The 15,824-nt window shown below is 46.9% G+C and overlaps 2 protein-coding genes across 4 annotated transcripts in view; both read right to left on the bottom strand.

Moving 5' to 3' along the window:
- PLPP3 (phospholipid phosphatase 3) overlaps window positions 1-11,556 on the bottom strand; it is a 46,918-nt gene extending 35,362 nt beyond the window's left edge. The window contains exons 1-2 of one of the 2 annotated variants that reach the window (XM_065071012.1): window positions 11,541-11,556; window positions 8,621-9,305 (exon numbers count right to left, since the gene is read on the bottom strand). In XM_065071012.1, the coding sequence (XP_064927084.1) occupies window positions 8,621-8,759 (139 nt within the window). In that variant the 5' untranslated portion in view covers window positions 8,760-9,305; window positions 11,541-11,556. Of the gene's footprint in view, window positions 1-8,620; window positions 9,324-11,540 lie in introns of those variants that run through there. The other variant, XM_065071013.1, reaches the window with a different exon arrangement.
- The window catches only part of FYB2 (FYN binding protein 2), a 74,037-nt gene continuing 69,556 nt past the window's right edge, over window positions 11,344-15,824 (bottom strand). The window contains exons 24-25 of one of the 2 annotated variants that reach the window (XM_065070949.1): window positions 11,812-13,944; window positions 11,344-11,617 (exon numbers count right to left, since the gene is read on the bottom strand). The gene's annotated coding sequence lies outside the window, so the exon portion shown is untranslated. Of the gene's footprint in view, window positions 13,945-15,824 lie in introns of both variants that reach the window. The other variant, XM_065070947.1, reaches the window with a different exon arrangement.

The raw sequence follows: 15,824 nt of genomic DNA, 5'->3' as shown, positions 1-15,824 counted from the left end.
ACTTCAAAGGAGTTTTGCTGCCTGCCATCAGCTTACTGTCCATCCAAAATTAGTCCACCAGCATCATTCAGAACATGAACACACCCTGCCTTCATGGACCAGACCTGCTAACCAGCAGTTTGCCACACTATTTTAGACTCTCCCTTTGGAAACTATCACTTTAAAGAGCAGGGGGCTTTGCAGAAAAGCCTTGGAAGCTTTGAAAATGCTTGTGGTGCAAGACCAGTTACCATGGCTGCTGTGCTGCTACAGAGACCAGAGCAAAGACCTTGCTGTCACCATCAGTGTGGTGGGAACAATAACCAGGGCTGGGCTGGCTGCTCACTCAGGCCAGCCTCAAGCTGAGCCTTGCAGCCCAGCTTAAAGAAAGGCTCATCACACCACCCCAGAACAGAGGTTGTAAATAACTCGCCAAGTGTCAAGAAGACAGGAAGCCCAGACCCCGTTTGTCACACTGGCTTTCAAATTCATTTTGAGGCATGCAATGGTGTCTCAGCTTTGCATAAGCACACGCTGAATTAATAGTGATGGAACCAATATCTGTGTGCAGTTCCTGTCTCCAGCACACGCGCAATGACATGCAAGGGCACTGCTGTAAAAGCTTTCAAAAATGACCGCCAGTCTCACTAATTTACAGTAAAACCAGTTGAAAGCTCATTACAGGTTGCTGTGCAACTTGTCACTTCCTTCACGCAGCAGCAGGCTACAACCCTGACACTGCTGGGAAAACAGAGCTCCCAGAGGGAGCATCATTTGTTTCAAGAGGGCTGGCTGCCCAAAACCACTAACCAGTAACTTTCACTTTCTCCGTTTAACCCCACAGAAGGAAGAACCACACTGTTCTCAGCTCCTCCAATGAGCAAAGCTGAAGTGGCTCCAAGATGCAGCCTACTGCTGTTTGCAAACTCCCAAAGCGGTGAAGGACACCTCCATGCCACAGCCACCTTCACTGTTCAGGACAAGGTCTGGGTTATCCAACCAATGCCAACCCAGCCTCAATTTACTGTGTCTCTCGGCACCATAGGCTAAGCCCACTGGTACAGTTTACCAGAAAGGCTGGAGGCATATCCCAAGCTTCTCTGTGCCACCGCCAACAGAAGTCTCATGTCTTTTTGAGCAAAGGATGAAAAATTATGAGAAAGTGCTATAGAACTATCAATGCTCTACACTGATTCAGTGTCATCACCATTGTCAGACGAAATGCAGCTTCATGTGAGCTTTGGCTGGCAGCTCCAGCCTGGCCCTGCAGCTCCTGACTGAGAGGGCCATATGCTCAGATATGACAAGCTCATATATGGGTGCGAGCTACAGGCAACACCGGAACAAGAACACATGGCATAAAGAACACAGGCATCTTCAGAGCATCAGAAGCTCTGGAGTTAAATTTCACATTCTGCTTGTAATGTTTACTTGATGCAGAGAATAATTTTTCCACCCTCTGTCTTCAAACATCCAATGCATGTGAAAAACAAGCCCATTTACGTGCCCAGCTTGAAAGGATGGAGTTTATAAGAATTTCTGATACTTAGAAACCCACCAGGACAAACCTAGTCTTCAAACTCTTTAATACATTGTCTTGGTAACAAACTTACGCTTAAGGTGGGTTTTCCAATGGTTTGCTTCAGAAGCTATATGAAACCACTTCAAATACCTCTTTTTTTTGGTGACATTCTGCCTCCACAAGTCTAACTTGAGGACCAGCTTCTGCCAATCATGATCCCACCATTACAATTATGCCATTGCATGCAGCTAGAAGACATTAAGGGATTCTTGAGCGTAACTTCCAAACAGCTGCTCCAACACAACCCTGTACACAGACACATGATCTGCCCCAAGGAGCTTCTCACCTTCCAGAATTCGTGGAGCAGGTAGTGCTTCTCCAAGGCAGATGTCATGGGAGAGAGCATAACAGGGATAGATGGGGTGGCTTTGAAAGGGATACGAATGCCCTTGTGAGAAAGGGACCGTGGTGATCCATGAGGAGATGATTCAGATGATCCATAGAATGTCCTGAGTTGAAAGGGACACACAAGGATCATCAAGGCCAACTCCTGTCCCTGCATATGACAACCCCACAGTTCACACCATGTGTCTGAGGGCGTTGTCCAGTCTCTTCTTAAATATGTGATGGACAGGGCAGTCAAGACCCCTCAGCAGGTGTATCTACAAAGCCAGAGTGAAGGCTGGCTGCAGGCAGTACCCCCATGCATGCAGCAGTGCAGCCTGCGGCACCTTTTAGTGAGGAGGGAAGCATGGAGAGCTGCTTTAGCTTCTGCTCTACTGCTCTGCCACACCAGCCAGTGGAAAAAAAATAAAATCCTCAGGCATATTTAGAAAACTGACTTCAGATTTTACCATTGCAGAATAAATGCTGTATTACTTTAAATTACTTTTCTTTTCCTGAGGCTTTATCATTCACTTAGTTCTCATTTTCAAGCCCTTTTTTTTTTAATATGAAACCTGACCTGTCAAAGAAAAACCCAGCACAACTGCAGAAGCCAGGGCCCTAAGACAAAGCAAAAAGAAAGAAAAATAAAACAATATGACAGCACTTGTACTCAAACCTCAGCTGGCATCCTGCTGCACTGGAGGGAAAGCCGCATCCAGGGAGGGGGTTTCCCTGCTGCCCCCTGGGACGCAAGCCCCAGGGATGCACAGGGCTGGGGAAAGCTGCCATTGGGATGGAAGGGGTTTTTAGGCTGCTGCTGCCTTTCCCCACACTGCCTGCAACAGGCACGTCCTTGTTCGAGGCACAGGCAGACTGGGCAACCACAACGGTCCCTTCTGGATTCCCACAGATGAAGCGGGAGCATTGTATGAACGAAACGGAGAGGATGGAGTCTGCTCTGTCAGAGCGAGCTGCAGAGGGAAGGGCTAGAGCTTTTTTGCCCCCCTCCCCCCTTTTACGTGATTTCAGACAGTGATGGAGGCACACAAACACCTTTCCCATCTCAGATGCAGGCAACCTAAGAGGAGCCCTGGTTTGCAAGATGGTGCCCATGAGGCGCGGGTTCCCTGACTGTAGTATGCAAACCATCTCTGGGCGGTATACAGAGGCACATGCATCTGGAGGATGTACTGTCAGCCTGTATCTAGACAAACAAAGCCAGACCAAAACAGCCTAAGAAAGGTATGCATATTAAATTGAGATTTAAAGAGTATAAAAATATTCTGTTTGATCTAGGAGTGATGTTTATGTTATTTTCTGTGCTCACTACAAACAGAGACGATTAAAAAAATGTCATCTACTGTAACTGTGATCCCATCTTCTGCCTGCCTAAGAAGCAGGTACACAGGATTCAAAGCACCTCTGGCCATGAAGCAGTTGCACATAATTCTGCTTTCCTGGAGACACATCTTCAGGTTTGCCAAATTCCACCAACTCAGGAAAGCCAGCAGAAGCCCCAAGGACTCAGTCTGCCATAGGTACAGCATTTCCTTGTTCTGCAATTAACACCTCAAGTATAATTGTCACTAATAACCTGCTCTTGATAGGGTTTTTGTTTTTTATAAAGCCAATGCAAAAAAGAAAAACTGTATTTTAGACACCACCAAAATATTTATCTCTTTTTGTCTTCCAGGCATCTTTGGCTCCTCTGGTCTTTCAAAAGACTGGCAAAACTAAGGATTGGTATCTTGCTTAGATGCTGACTGTTTGCTTAACAGGAAGCTTTTCAAGGCTCAAAAAATCTCCTTTACTCCCAAGTGATGGTGGAATACAACCACACAATGTGCCAAGATGCCACCCCTGCAAACTTGCCTTTGCCGAAGCACATGCCATCCCCAAAACAGACCTTGCTGCCTCACAGGGAGCTCGCTGCCACCAGGAGAAGCTACAGGAATTAAAATAAGTGATACATAAACATTAATGACCAAACCCCATCTAGGGATGCTCAAAACACGATGACGACTCTCCACCCACACAGCTTCTCATGTGTGGTATAGACTCAGTCCTCCCCAAGTGCAGAGAAGACAACTCCAAGGTGTTGGGACTGCCCGTCTGGTTTAGTACAGTCAGATCTCATTGCCCCTTGCTGAAAATAAGAAATGGCTCAGCCAGCAGTTTCTTCTAGAGCATATAGAAAGACATTATCTACAGGACAAGTGAGCTCTGCATGCAGGGTAATCTTAAAAAAAATAAATAAGAAAAAAACACCCAACCCAAACAAAGCAAAGTTACTTAGCTCATCAAATTCAACTTTACAACATCCAAATAACTCTAACCTCATCCCCTCTTTAATTCCTCCCACTCCTTGCACACAAATGACAATCCCAGGCCTGTTTATGCCAATTTCCATGACAGAGCAGCAGAACCTCCGGTGGAGCTCAAACCCTTTTTGCTTCTGAAAGCTGGACAACACCACAATTTTCTACATAGAAGAGGAAAGTTAAGAGTAATCTAAACTGTTAGCCCAAATTTTGATATTGTATCCCCACTTTACATAAACATTTCAAGGTCCTGCTACAATAAATATTTACTTTCAAAGTTTATTTTAGCATCAAGCTCACTACAGGAGAGGTGATGCCAAATTTCTGAGAAAGCTGAAGAGATATTAAGGTTGTAAGAGGCCTAACCACCTGTTGCTTCAAAACCTCTCAAAGGCAGTAAAACTTGTGTTGTGTCGATTAACTGGGACTACCGGAAGAGAGATAATTAAATTAGAGACAGAAAATAAGACACACAGTAAATTATGTGCAGTTTACATCTCACCAGCCTGAAACACGTGCTCCCATAAACCAAATTTCCACAAGCCTAGGCAGCAGGTATGCCAGATGAAATCCCTCCATTTTATAGCACAAGCACAACTTTCGGGAAGCTGTTCTACCTGCACAAGCTGCACAAATATAAGCCACTGAAGACCCTAATCTGCTCTATCAGTCTTGCTGACACAGTCTTCCCCTCTTCCGAGATTAAATGCTAGACTCAGTGCCTATCAGCAGAGCACAGGTGGCTGGTCAGAGTTTGCTGAATGTGGAGAGTCCCTGCTAATGGGAAAAAGAGCATGTCTGAGGGGAGTGAATTTAGCCTTAAATGTTGCTACATATGTGGGGCAGACTCCAAAAAATCATAGAATAGTTTGGATTGGAAGGGAACTTCAAAGCTTCCCTAGTCCAGCCCCTGCCATGAGCAGGGACATCTTCACCAGCTCAGGTTGCTCAGAGCCCCGTCCAGCCTGGCCTGGGATGTCTCCAGGGATGGGGCATCCACCACCTCTCTGGGCAACCTGGGCCAATACTTCACCACTCTAACTGTAAAAAATTTCTTCCTCATGTCTAGTCTGAATGTTCCCTCCATTAACTTGAAACCACCAGTCCTTGTCCTATCGCAACAAGCCCTGTTAAAAAGTCTGACCCCATCTTTCTCATAAGCCTCTTTTAAGTACTGCAAGGCTGCAATAAGGTCTCCCTCGAGCCTTCTCCCACCTCAAGGGTCAGGGCAGGAGGCTCGGAGGGTTCTCCAAAGCTCTACAACATGAAGACACTGGCCAGCTTAGTGGGGGCAACCTCAGCTCCCCCGGCTGAGCTCCTCAATCACATTTTCAGATGTGTCACAGTGACCAGTGAGACAGGGACACGGCAGCAGTGACACTTCCTCACCACCAAGCGCGCCTGCAGCCCTAACAATTTCAGGAAGCATCTTCTAATTCTCTAAACAGAGCCCTCCTGAGAGGAGGAAGCAGATGGAGAAAGTTAATTTCCCCCCTCACATGACCTGCTTTAATAAATGCAAACTCAGTTCTTTTCCATCTCTTTTACCAAGTTAAGCACCAACATGAAATTTCTGGGAAGTTCACAGTGTTGGTGATGAAACCTCTTGTTCATGCAAGAAACCAGGGATATGTTAGTACCAAGCGCCCCATTACAGTGGGGTATTCCAAAATATTCAGCTCCATGCCAACCCAATGCAAGTTGGAAATGCAGGAGAAACGGGGTTCTTGTTCAGCAGATCTTCATCCAACCTACTCCACCACCAACACAGTTCTGCCTACAGTTCAACGACTTTGCTCTCTGTGATCCCCAAAGAATGGAGATACAAATCTTCCCCTTATGCATTTACTATCAAGATAACCATTGTACTTAACAATGAAAGACAAAAGTGGATCTTTCTAACGACTCGCACCAAGTTAAATCTGAGGGAAGCCCCTGATAGTGCTGCTTTACTTATTCTGACTTTCTTAGATGTTTATGATAATTGTTTTCTGGGTAATTTGTTTAAATTTGTATGTAAACAAAGAAGGGCTTGTACACATCTACAACCTTCAAGAGAGCTGACGTGTCATTTCTGAAAGGCATTTCAGCCATAGTTTAATATTTTCAGGTCAGAATTATGGCAATACCTGCAGTAGAAGCCAATGCAGTGTCACAGACCTCTGCAAATCAAGTGACCAGTTTTAATATTTCCTAAAGTGGTCCTCAAATGAGCAAAAGCCGTCTGTTTCCCTGCTACTCCAAATGTTTTTGGGCAGCCGCTCAAGAAGCGTAACTCAGTTTAACTGCACTGGAGGCCATTGGCCATGTGCCTACATGCACCAGCAGAAGACCTCTATGAGTACCTCCACCTCTAAACAAGTCATTTCACCCAGTTCTACAGGAGTCTATTTCTTTACTGAACATGTAAATACCCATCAACTTGTATCTGTCCATCTTTCTCTTACAAGCTTCAGCTAGAACATGTTTTTTTCACCTTCAACTCATGCCCAGTCATCCACCAGCAGGTCTGATACTACTGGTCTGGGTGTATTTGAAAAAGCCCATCCTCAAACACATATCATGGACTATCCATCATGTAATTGCTTCCCTTACCACATCCCACCTGTGCTCTTCACCTGGTGGTGATCAGCTGGATCTAAGCTTTCCTTCAGCTGTTGAACTCATGCTCTTAGTTCTAAATGCTTCTTACACTTAAACAAAAAAAACCAAACAAAGCAAAACAAAAAAAAACAACTAACTCTGATGTTTATTTTCTGATTTCCACCGGTAGTAATGTGAAACAAAGTAACAATCACAGTTTTTACTGTATCTCGTTATTCTCTGCTAACAATACCTTCCAGTGATGCTTGATAAGTTTTGTTTACCCAAACTATCACAAGTAGAATAACACATGTCAACTAAGTGCTTTTGCATTTAGGACCCTCAGTCTTGAGAAGGGGAAGAAAACCCTTTACCCATTGAAATAGCACTTACTCGTGCCAGGAAGGCCTGAAGTTAAGAAAACTAGCGTAAATAAAACTTTGAAAGTTCTGACTCCTAGGAGTTGTGTTTTACTAGAAATCCAACCTTCTGTTTAAATAAGTGAGGTAAGTCAAACTAGTTATGTTTTTACTTACATTAGTTTCATATATGGGATAAGTATTTTTATTTTTTCCAGATACAAGAAGATGAAGTTTTCTGCACTGGCCTCTATTCTTGTGGGAATATAAAGAGAAAACCATGCCTCTCTTCTTAATGTATTAGTGCCTTGTAATATACACCAGATGATCAATAAACTACATAAAAATTAAATCAAACTGACAGTCTTTAAAAAATGGGCTCTAAGCAGAAACAATTGTTTTAAAGACTGTGGTGTCTGGAGTATTAAACTCACGTGCTGTTGTGTTATTAATCTCTTTGTTGGAAGCCAGTTGATTTCCCCTGCCTGTGTCTGTCAATTAAATATTCAGCATTGCAGCCACAATTGAACAGTTGATGTTTTGGCATGCAAAAATCTTTTTAAAGACAGACTGTTGACAGTTTCCTTACATGCCGTACTATTTCCAAAAGCCAAGCTAGAAAGCTAAGACCTCTGCCAGGGACTACGAGATGCCCGAGAGCACTTCAAAGCCAACTTCTAAAGAAATGAGTTTAGCGAGGTGCCAGCACTGAGTCCAAGAAGGGGAGAGGGGAAAAAAGACAGAACCACTGGTGAACCCGACACCCGAGTAACAAAGTAACGAGAGTGGCAAGAGTTTTTTTTCCTTCGTTATTAAAAAAATAAAATAAAGAAGTACACCCAAGCGGGGCTGTTTGTGGCAGCCGTAGAGCACTACCCCCACCTGGAGCTGGCCCCGTCGCCGACCGAGGTGCCGCTGGCCGGGCAGGCGGGGGGTGTGGGGCCCTGCCCGGGGGGGGAGGCCCTCCGGGGGCGCATCCCCGAGCTCACAGTGCCCCCTGCGCCCCGCCGGCAGCCCAGCCACCCACCCACCCTGCGTTCCCCCAGCGCCGGGTCAGGCCGTGGCGGGGGTGGGGAGAAACAAAAAATAAATAAAAGTAAATCGAGGTGTGAGGGGTGCTGCGCCCACCATTTCGCGCGGGGAGCCGGCTGTCCCGCGGCTGCCCCATTCCCCCCCCGCGCCCACCCCCATTGTGACCCCGGCGGGACGCGCTCCCCGGCCCGGCCGGTGCCGCCGCCGCTGCCCCGTTCCCCGCTCGGCTCGGCCGGCGGCCCCGCTCCGCGCCCCGCTCCGCTTTTGTTTGGGAAGCGGCACGGCCGGGGCACGGCCGAGCTCTGCCCGCCCGCCCTCCGCCAAACTTTCCCAAAGTAGGAGTCCGGGGGGCTGGGGAGGAGGTTGGGGGGAGGTTGGAGGGGAGAGGAGCGGAGGGAAGGGGCGCGGAGCCCCGCGGAGCTCCCGTGGCTGCTCACCCATGACGAGGCAGAGGAAGTCGAGGCAGATGAGCAGGGCTTTCTTGCTGCTGCTCTTGGCTGGGTTGTTGTTCAGCGCCGGGCTGCCCCCATTCTTGCTCTCCGGCGGGATCGCCTTATCGTACTTGTAGCTCTGCATTATCGGGGGCGAACGCCCGAGCCGTGCCGAGCCGAGCCGGGCCACGCCGAGCCGAGCCGCGCCGCCGGGCTGGCAGGCGGTGAGCCGGGGAGGTGCTGCCCGCGCCGCCGGAGCCGCTCCCGGCCTCTCCGGTGAGGCACGGGAGGCGAAACGCAGGCGGGTCTTCCAACAACAACAACAACAAAAAAATAGCAGAACAAAAACAAAACAAGCACAAAACCACCAGCAAAGGAGGGGCGGGAGGGAAGGGAGAGCGAAGGAGAAGTTTGCGGGTGTCCCAAGGCGGTGGAAAAGTCCTGGAGGAAAAGCCGGGAGGAGGGATAAAAAATATATGTATATATGTATATATCAGGATCTCAGTACGCGGGGGGAAAACGTGCGGAGCGAGGAGCTGGGCGATGCGCACTCCCGCGGGCAGGTGGGCTCCGCGCTCTGATCCGCGCTCTGCTCCGCGGTGCGCTGGGGTCTCCCGCCGCGCCCGGCCCGGCCGCTCTGGGAGCCACCGGCTTGTTTCTGCACTTTTATTTCGCGAGGTCCTTTCCACCCCTTAGGAAAAAAAAAAAAAAAAAAAGAGGAAAAAAAAATCAGTCACTTCGCCTCGGATGGGATATCCAAGTAAGCACAGCCCCTTTCCTGCATCTGACATTTTACATAGATAATTAACTCCACATTTTTTTCCTGAGGGAAGTTTAAAAAAAAAAAAAAAGTCAGGAACTAAAAGTTTTTTCGCAGACCAGAAGGAGGGAGCCTCTAGCGTTCACACACCAGAGAGAGGAGGGCGATGGGAGAGGGGGCGGGGGAAGGCAAACAACCAGCCGATCCAAGGCTGGATGACTCCCGAAAAGTGGTAATGGTGTGGAGAAAGCTGGTAACAAATAACTTTAAGCACATTTCTCCTGTTTTGTTTTGGTTTTTTCCCTGACCTCCAGCTCTGCTCCATGTGCTGAGGCAGATCCTTTTCAAGGGGACGCAGTGTGCATGGTACCCACGGACCCTGGTGCCTGGCAGGGCCAGATTCCGCTCTGTGTGCTCACAGATGAAGGATTGGTTTGGCCATGACACCTTCCCGTGGGTACCACCACCCAACCATGGCAGCTTCACTCTCCTGCATCAGCAATACGACCTTCATAAAGTGCAGAACAAGAGCATTTGGAGTTTGGTGAGGGATTAGTATGTTGGTTAATCGTCCTTTTGCTCTAATTAAAAATCATCAAGGAAGTAAACTAAAGGTTTCCCAAGAACCCTGGGCTGGCGGGATGGTGATGCTAGCAGCTCCAAGCAGCGCAGACAGGGATGCAGGTGGTGGGAAGAGTGTGTGGAAGCCGCTCAGGATGGTATCTGACTGCTTTTCTTCTTTTTTTTGTTTGTATATCTGACCTCAGCCTTCTGCCTATGTGCTGGCAAACCATGACCTGGCCAAATCCTGTGCCTGGGCACATATCCTGCTGTGTCCCCAGAATCTCCCTGCATGCAGGGGCGGGCGGGCGGGCAGGCAGGTAGGGTTCCCCAGCAAGGACATGCTTCCCTGCTCCTTTTCACAGAGCTGCAGACTGTAACCTGAGTGCTACAGATTGTGCCTTGGCAAGGGCAGGTTTTCCAGGAATCTGTTTAGACACATACCTGGGCACACTGGGGCCAACCTTGGAGGAATAAAGCAGAGTGTTTTCATATTTTACTTTTATATGTGTGGTGTGAAAAGAAAGGGGAAAACAGAGCTTGGACTTTCTTCCAGCTCTTTCATTACACCTCAGTGACATGCACTCAGGTGTCATCTCCCACCTTACTTTTGAGGAGATGGCTCTCTTTTGCCCAGTATCACCCTGTGGCACTGAACACAAACCCATCAGTTTTGGCCCAAAATGGTGCCCCACAGTGATGGCCACGCACCCAGGCCCAAGCTGCCTCTGAAGGACAGATCTCAAGGTCTCTCTCTCATTCTCCTGACCAGGGCAGAGGTGCGGGTGCCTAATTTAGGCTCCTCGAATGCCTGAAGTGAGTGGAAAGAATCCTCACATGGGAATTCTCCCCCAGCCCAGGGGATCAGCCCACACCAGCTGCGGGCACACTGCCCAGCCCAGCTCACCACCTCTGCTGCAGGGCCAAGCACCCACCCTGCCCTGCACCCTTCAGAGCCTGGCCCTTGTGAGAAGAGCCCACAGATTTCAGCAGCTGCTTTCACCCTCCCCAAAGCTGCTAACTGAAAATGATCCTCATGCAAATTCCCTGGGCTAAATTCAATCTTGTATTTAAAACAAGAAAATAAATTTAAAAAAAAGAGAGAGAGACACCTGACATTGTAACAGCAAACAAACAAAAAAACTTTTTTGTACTTAAAGGGAAATTAAAATTATAGTTTCATATTTGCATTTACAAGACCCCTCAGGCTACTAATGTTCGCATTTTCATAACAAAAAAGATTGTACTGTTAATTGATGCAAGCAAGGGCACACAAATAAGTCTGAATCTTGGACAATTTCTTAAGGAAGCAGCCACTACAATTGCTCAGTTCACACTTGACAATGGGTAAGTCAGCAGCCCCCAAAAGCAGCTTCTGTGCTTTTGTCAATAATATGCAAGAGATTCATTGGTAATAATTGTTTATTCACAAATGCAATTATTAAATACAGCATGCAACAGCTATCCACTTAGGGCTCAGCTATTCCTTTCAGATTCTAAATTTCCACTACGGACTGAAGGTTTTTTCCTTGATATAAATTAACTGAGTCAATTGCATTTATGTTATCAGTGAATTTTGCCCAACATTTTTGGAGACTGACTGACCTCACAGCATTTTCACCATTTTCATGTCTCAGCTGGACTAGATAGCCAGTGAACAAGGAATGCAGCACTGATACAACCTATAGGAAAATAAAATAGTTGTGGTAATGCTTGTTCTTGCCCGGATATAAACATTAACTATGATATTTCAGAACCCAACAATATTAAAACAGGAATTGTGTTATGTTCAGTCTTGCCATTTTAAGAGAATCATCTCTTTAAGACTACTCCTGTAACAGGAAAAGGGGCAGGAACTGGATGCTGTCCCTTGTACCTTTGTATGGTAGGACATGACTACATGGAAACCTGTTCATTTTGCAGCAATAATTTAAAATGGAGATAAGCTCTTCATCCTTCAGCATGACCAGTCACCATGATCCAGGTCAAAGGGCATAATTCTGTAAAACAAAACAAAACAAAACACCACCACAACAACAAAAAACACCCACACCAAGTCCAAGGAGACAGTAAGGTCGGATTTGGGGAAAAAGAAAAAGGAGCCTGTCAAGAGCTTGTGTTTCCACCTGGTACACAGAGTAGGTTTGAGGAAAGAGAAGGGAAGCAGCTCCAGTTTCTGCTCTGAGGCTCATAGGAGCAGTTTATCCTATAGGTCACTTAATAGAAAATAACTATTTGTTAGAGCAGGGAGCAGATCTGCAGCCTGCTGTTACACTCCCACTTACCCCATCCCACTCCCCTTGGCCCAGCACAACTTTAATCAGTCCCTACAAGGTGTTTCATTAGTGCAGCATCACTGACAGTGTCAGCTCTGCCCCTTGCCCATGCAGCTCCCCTGCTCCCAGGGCTGCTATGTTTGCAAGCATAGAGAATCCCGCTCTTCCTGCCATCCTGACAAGAACAATGTTGCAGGACAGTTTGATGTCTGAAGTGTGTGTGGTTGGACACTTGTTTTGATGCACAGCCCAGCACCAAAACAGTGCTGCCCTCTCAGACCTGCACCAGGGTTTTAGATAGGAACCCACTTTGTTTTTCCACCACATAGAAGCTTTGGCAGTAGCTCTTCTGGAGACGGGACATGCAGCAGGGAAGGACCAGGCCCTGCCTATTGTATTTCTTGGAGCTGTTCATGACCATGTCTATAGCAAACCTAAAATAAGAAAGTGAGCTGTACTCAGTATGCTGATTGTTATCTCTACATTATTTGAGATTGTTCCACAACGAACAGGGAAACTGGGGCAAAGTTCTGTGCTGCTGAGCATCAGGTCACCTAAACTGGAGTCACGAGGCCAGAACACCAGTAAACTTCTGGGAAGTCCAAAGCTGAGCCACCACTACTCTGTTGAGGACTATTTTTAGCACCAGCAGCTGCTGCTGGAGAAAACACAAGAGGGGCTGCAAGTGGTGGGGAGGGTTGACATTGCCAACCACAGGCCAAGGCAGGAGGAGGTGAAGGGCAGGAGAGCTGCCATGCCCCCTGCCTGGCCACCTTCACCGGTGCTGGGTTGTCCAACCCACGCAATCATTGCTGCCCTGTTGAGAAATGTTTGCTAAGGCTGAACTTAGACCTGTCATTGCAGAGAGAGGCAAATAAAAGTGAAATCCAAAGGGGGCCCAGTTCTGCCCTCTCCAATGCCACAGGGAACAATCAAACCTCATAAATCTTCAGGTCATTTTAAAAAATAACTGATAAATGTCATCCTGACACAGGGTTTGCTGCTCTTCAGGAAATCGGGTGTCCAGATCGATGCAAGCCAGGAGGGTCATCCCTCAAGCATGTGCCACAGTAACCCGTGGGGTAGGGAGCTCTGTGGTCACAGAGTGGTTCCTGGCATCCCAAATCACTCATAGTCAGATGCATTCGATTTGCCAACAGCTTTCAGAAGTCCAGGCTGTTTTGAAACCAGCTTCTGTACTGCTGCCAAGTTTCACAATCCTGGTGTTTCTCCTTAATTTAATGTAGTTCCCCTGAATCTTTCTGGCTCCTGAAATGATTAGAAGATTCCACTTCTCATTATTACAAAGAGAAAAAAAATATAAAAATTTTTTAAAAAATCAAATGACACGGTTATGACAAAAAGCTCAAAAATGTGACCTCTACATCTCATCAGAAAGATCAAAATGCGCTAGATGTAAGAAAGGATACCTTTTGATTTAATCTGACGATTTTTCTGAAGGCCACATCCCAAGATTTGAAGGAGCCTGATTTATGCCTTGACGGCACTGGGGACCGGTAACACCTCGTGTCTGGCTCGGGTTATGCCTCTGTCTTCAGTACACCGCCCTCGAAAAAGAGAATAACAGCACCATCTACTGCCCTTCCTTAGCAGTTGCTTGGAAAAACAAATCCTTCGGCTCCATCAAAGCAGCTCCAGCAGGTCATGGCTACGGTTTCCTCCTGCCTGGTGATACATCTCCATATTGATGAAGAAATTGAAGCAAACTTGTACTGCAAAAATCAAAAGCAGTGTCTTAATTACAAAAGACGCACTTTAATTATCAGAAATTCCAGCCCTGAATAATACACCTTCTCCCCAACTGGTTGCATTAAAAAGGATTTCAATGGGCCAGTATTTTCATACAGTTCCTTCAAATCCTTTCATGTGTTTATTAGCAGAGCCTTCAAGGTCTGTCTGTATAATTCACAATTTCTACTGGGCAGACATTTTCGCCATCCACAACCATTAATGAAAGAGGTGGCACATTGCCGTTCATTTAAACCTGGTAAATCTGGGTCTGTGCTCTGCGTTTGCAAGCTCCCAGAAGTTTGTTTCAAAGTCAAGAATGTGCCATGGTTTAATTACGCTTCTAGGTCAGGACCTAAATGAAAGCCCCGTTATTAACAGCCGTCTCAGAGGAAAGGTCCACACGCGAGGTTCCAGCTCTGAATTGATTACTGGTTAACTCAGGGTAGTTAACACATTTGTAATGTCTGGTCTGGACACTTCCCAGATGTTTGTTGCAGGATACAAACATTTGTGGTTTATAATGTAAACAGGCACAGCTACATTTTTTCAGCCTGGACTGATTTCTGGTTGCAAACTGTCTCAATAACCTGGTTGAAAGTGCTCAGCATCTAAATGAAAAGTGTAAGGAAAAAAAAGAAAGTCTTTTTTCCATGTCTAGACTACACTATTTTATGGGTCATCTGATAGCTTTTCGCATCACCTTCAAAGTGTGAAGCCCCTGACAATGAAGATGGGCGCTGATGGGGCAGGTGTGTGGCTGGGCAATAGGAAAGGAGATGTTGAACTGAGGAATAGCCTTGAAAGCGGCATACATGGGCTTGCATCTTCTGAACAAAGGCCAAGATGTTGCTTAGATGGGTTGATACTGGAGAGGTCTGGATGCATAAGTGTGGAAGCAGGGAGAGGCTTCTGAAAAGCAGCAGCAAAATATATATGGAGCAATGGTAGGGATTGTCAAGGGACAAAGCAGTGCAAGAAAAAGTGAAGCACGTGGCCCCACACATGGGAGTGTCTGTATCAATCCAGTCTTGCACAACTGCACAACATGAAAATGGAGACACGCCAGGGAAGAGCTCTGACATCCCTCCTGCTGCTGCCTCACATGAGATGTGAGGTCAGGCCATGTATTTGTATACAATGCACAAGTCCCGGGCTTATCTGCTCTCGAGTCCCTATCTCGATAATTCATTGTCAGTGATAATCAAGTATTTAAATGTGTATGCAGGGGTCAAGCTGGACCCTCCCCTAATATTTGCTTCAGCACACAAATTGGGTTTGCTGTAACCCTGGCCATCTGCGCCTTGATCCCCTCACACTACACAATGTCCAGAGAGGTGTAAAGGGGCTGCACAGCCTGGTTCTGCCGTTGAGGAGCTTTCCTCCGCCTACACTGAAACTGTGAATCATAGAATGGTTTGTGTTGGAAAGGACCTTCAAAGCTCATCCAGTGCCACCCCTGCCATGAACAGGGACATCTTCACCCAGATTAGGCTGCTCAGAGCCCATCCAGCCTGGCCTGGGATGTCTCCAGGGATGGGGCATCCACCACCTTTCTGAACAACCTGTTCAAGTACTTTACCACCCTCATTATAAAAGATTTCTTATGTCTAGTCTGAATCTCCCCTCTTTTAATTTAAAACCATCACCCCTTGTCCTATCACAACAGGCCATGCTAAAAAGTCTGTCGCCATCTTTCTTATTGGCCCCTTTGAAGTACTAAAAGGCCACAATAAGGTCTCCCTGGAGCCTTCTCTTCTCCATGCTGAACAACCCCAACTCTCTCAGTCTTTCCTCATGTGAGACATTCTTATTCCATATCCTTCTGATCACTTCTGTGGCCTCCTATGGCCCCTCTTCAAGA

This window comes from Columba livia, chromosome 8, assembly GCF_036013475.1.
Source record: "Columba livia isolate bColLiv1 breed racing homer chromosome 8, bColLiv1.pat.W.v2, whole genome shotgun sequence".
Taxonomy (NCBI): Eukaryota; Metazoa; Chordata; class Aves; order Columbiformes; family Columbidae; genus Columba; species Columba livia.
The sequence above is the reverse complement of the archived record's forward strand: the minus strand, read 5'-3'. Positions and strand labels throughout refer to the sequence as shown.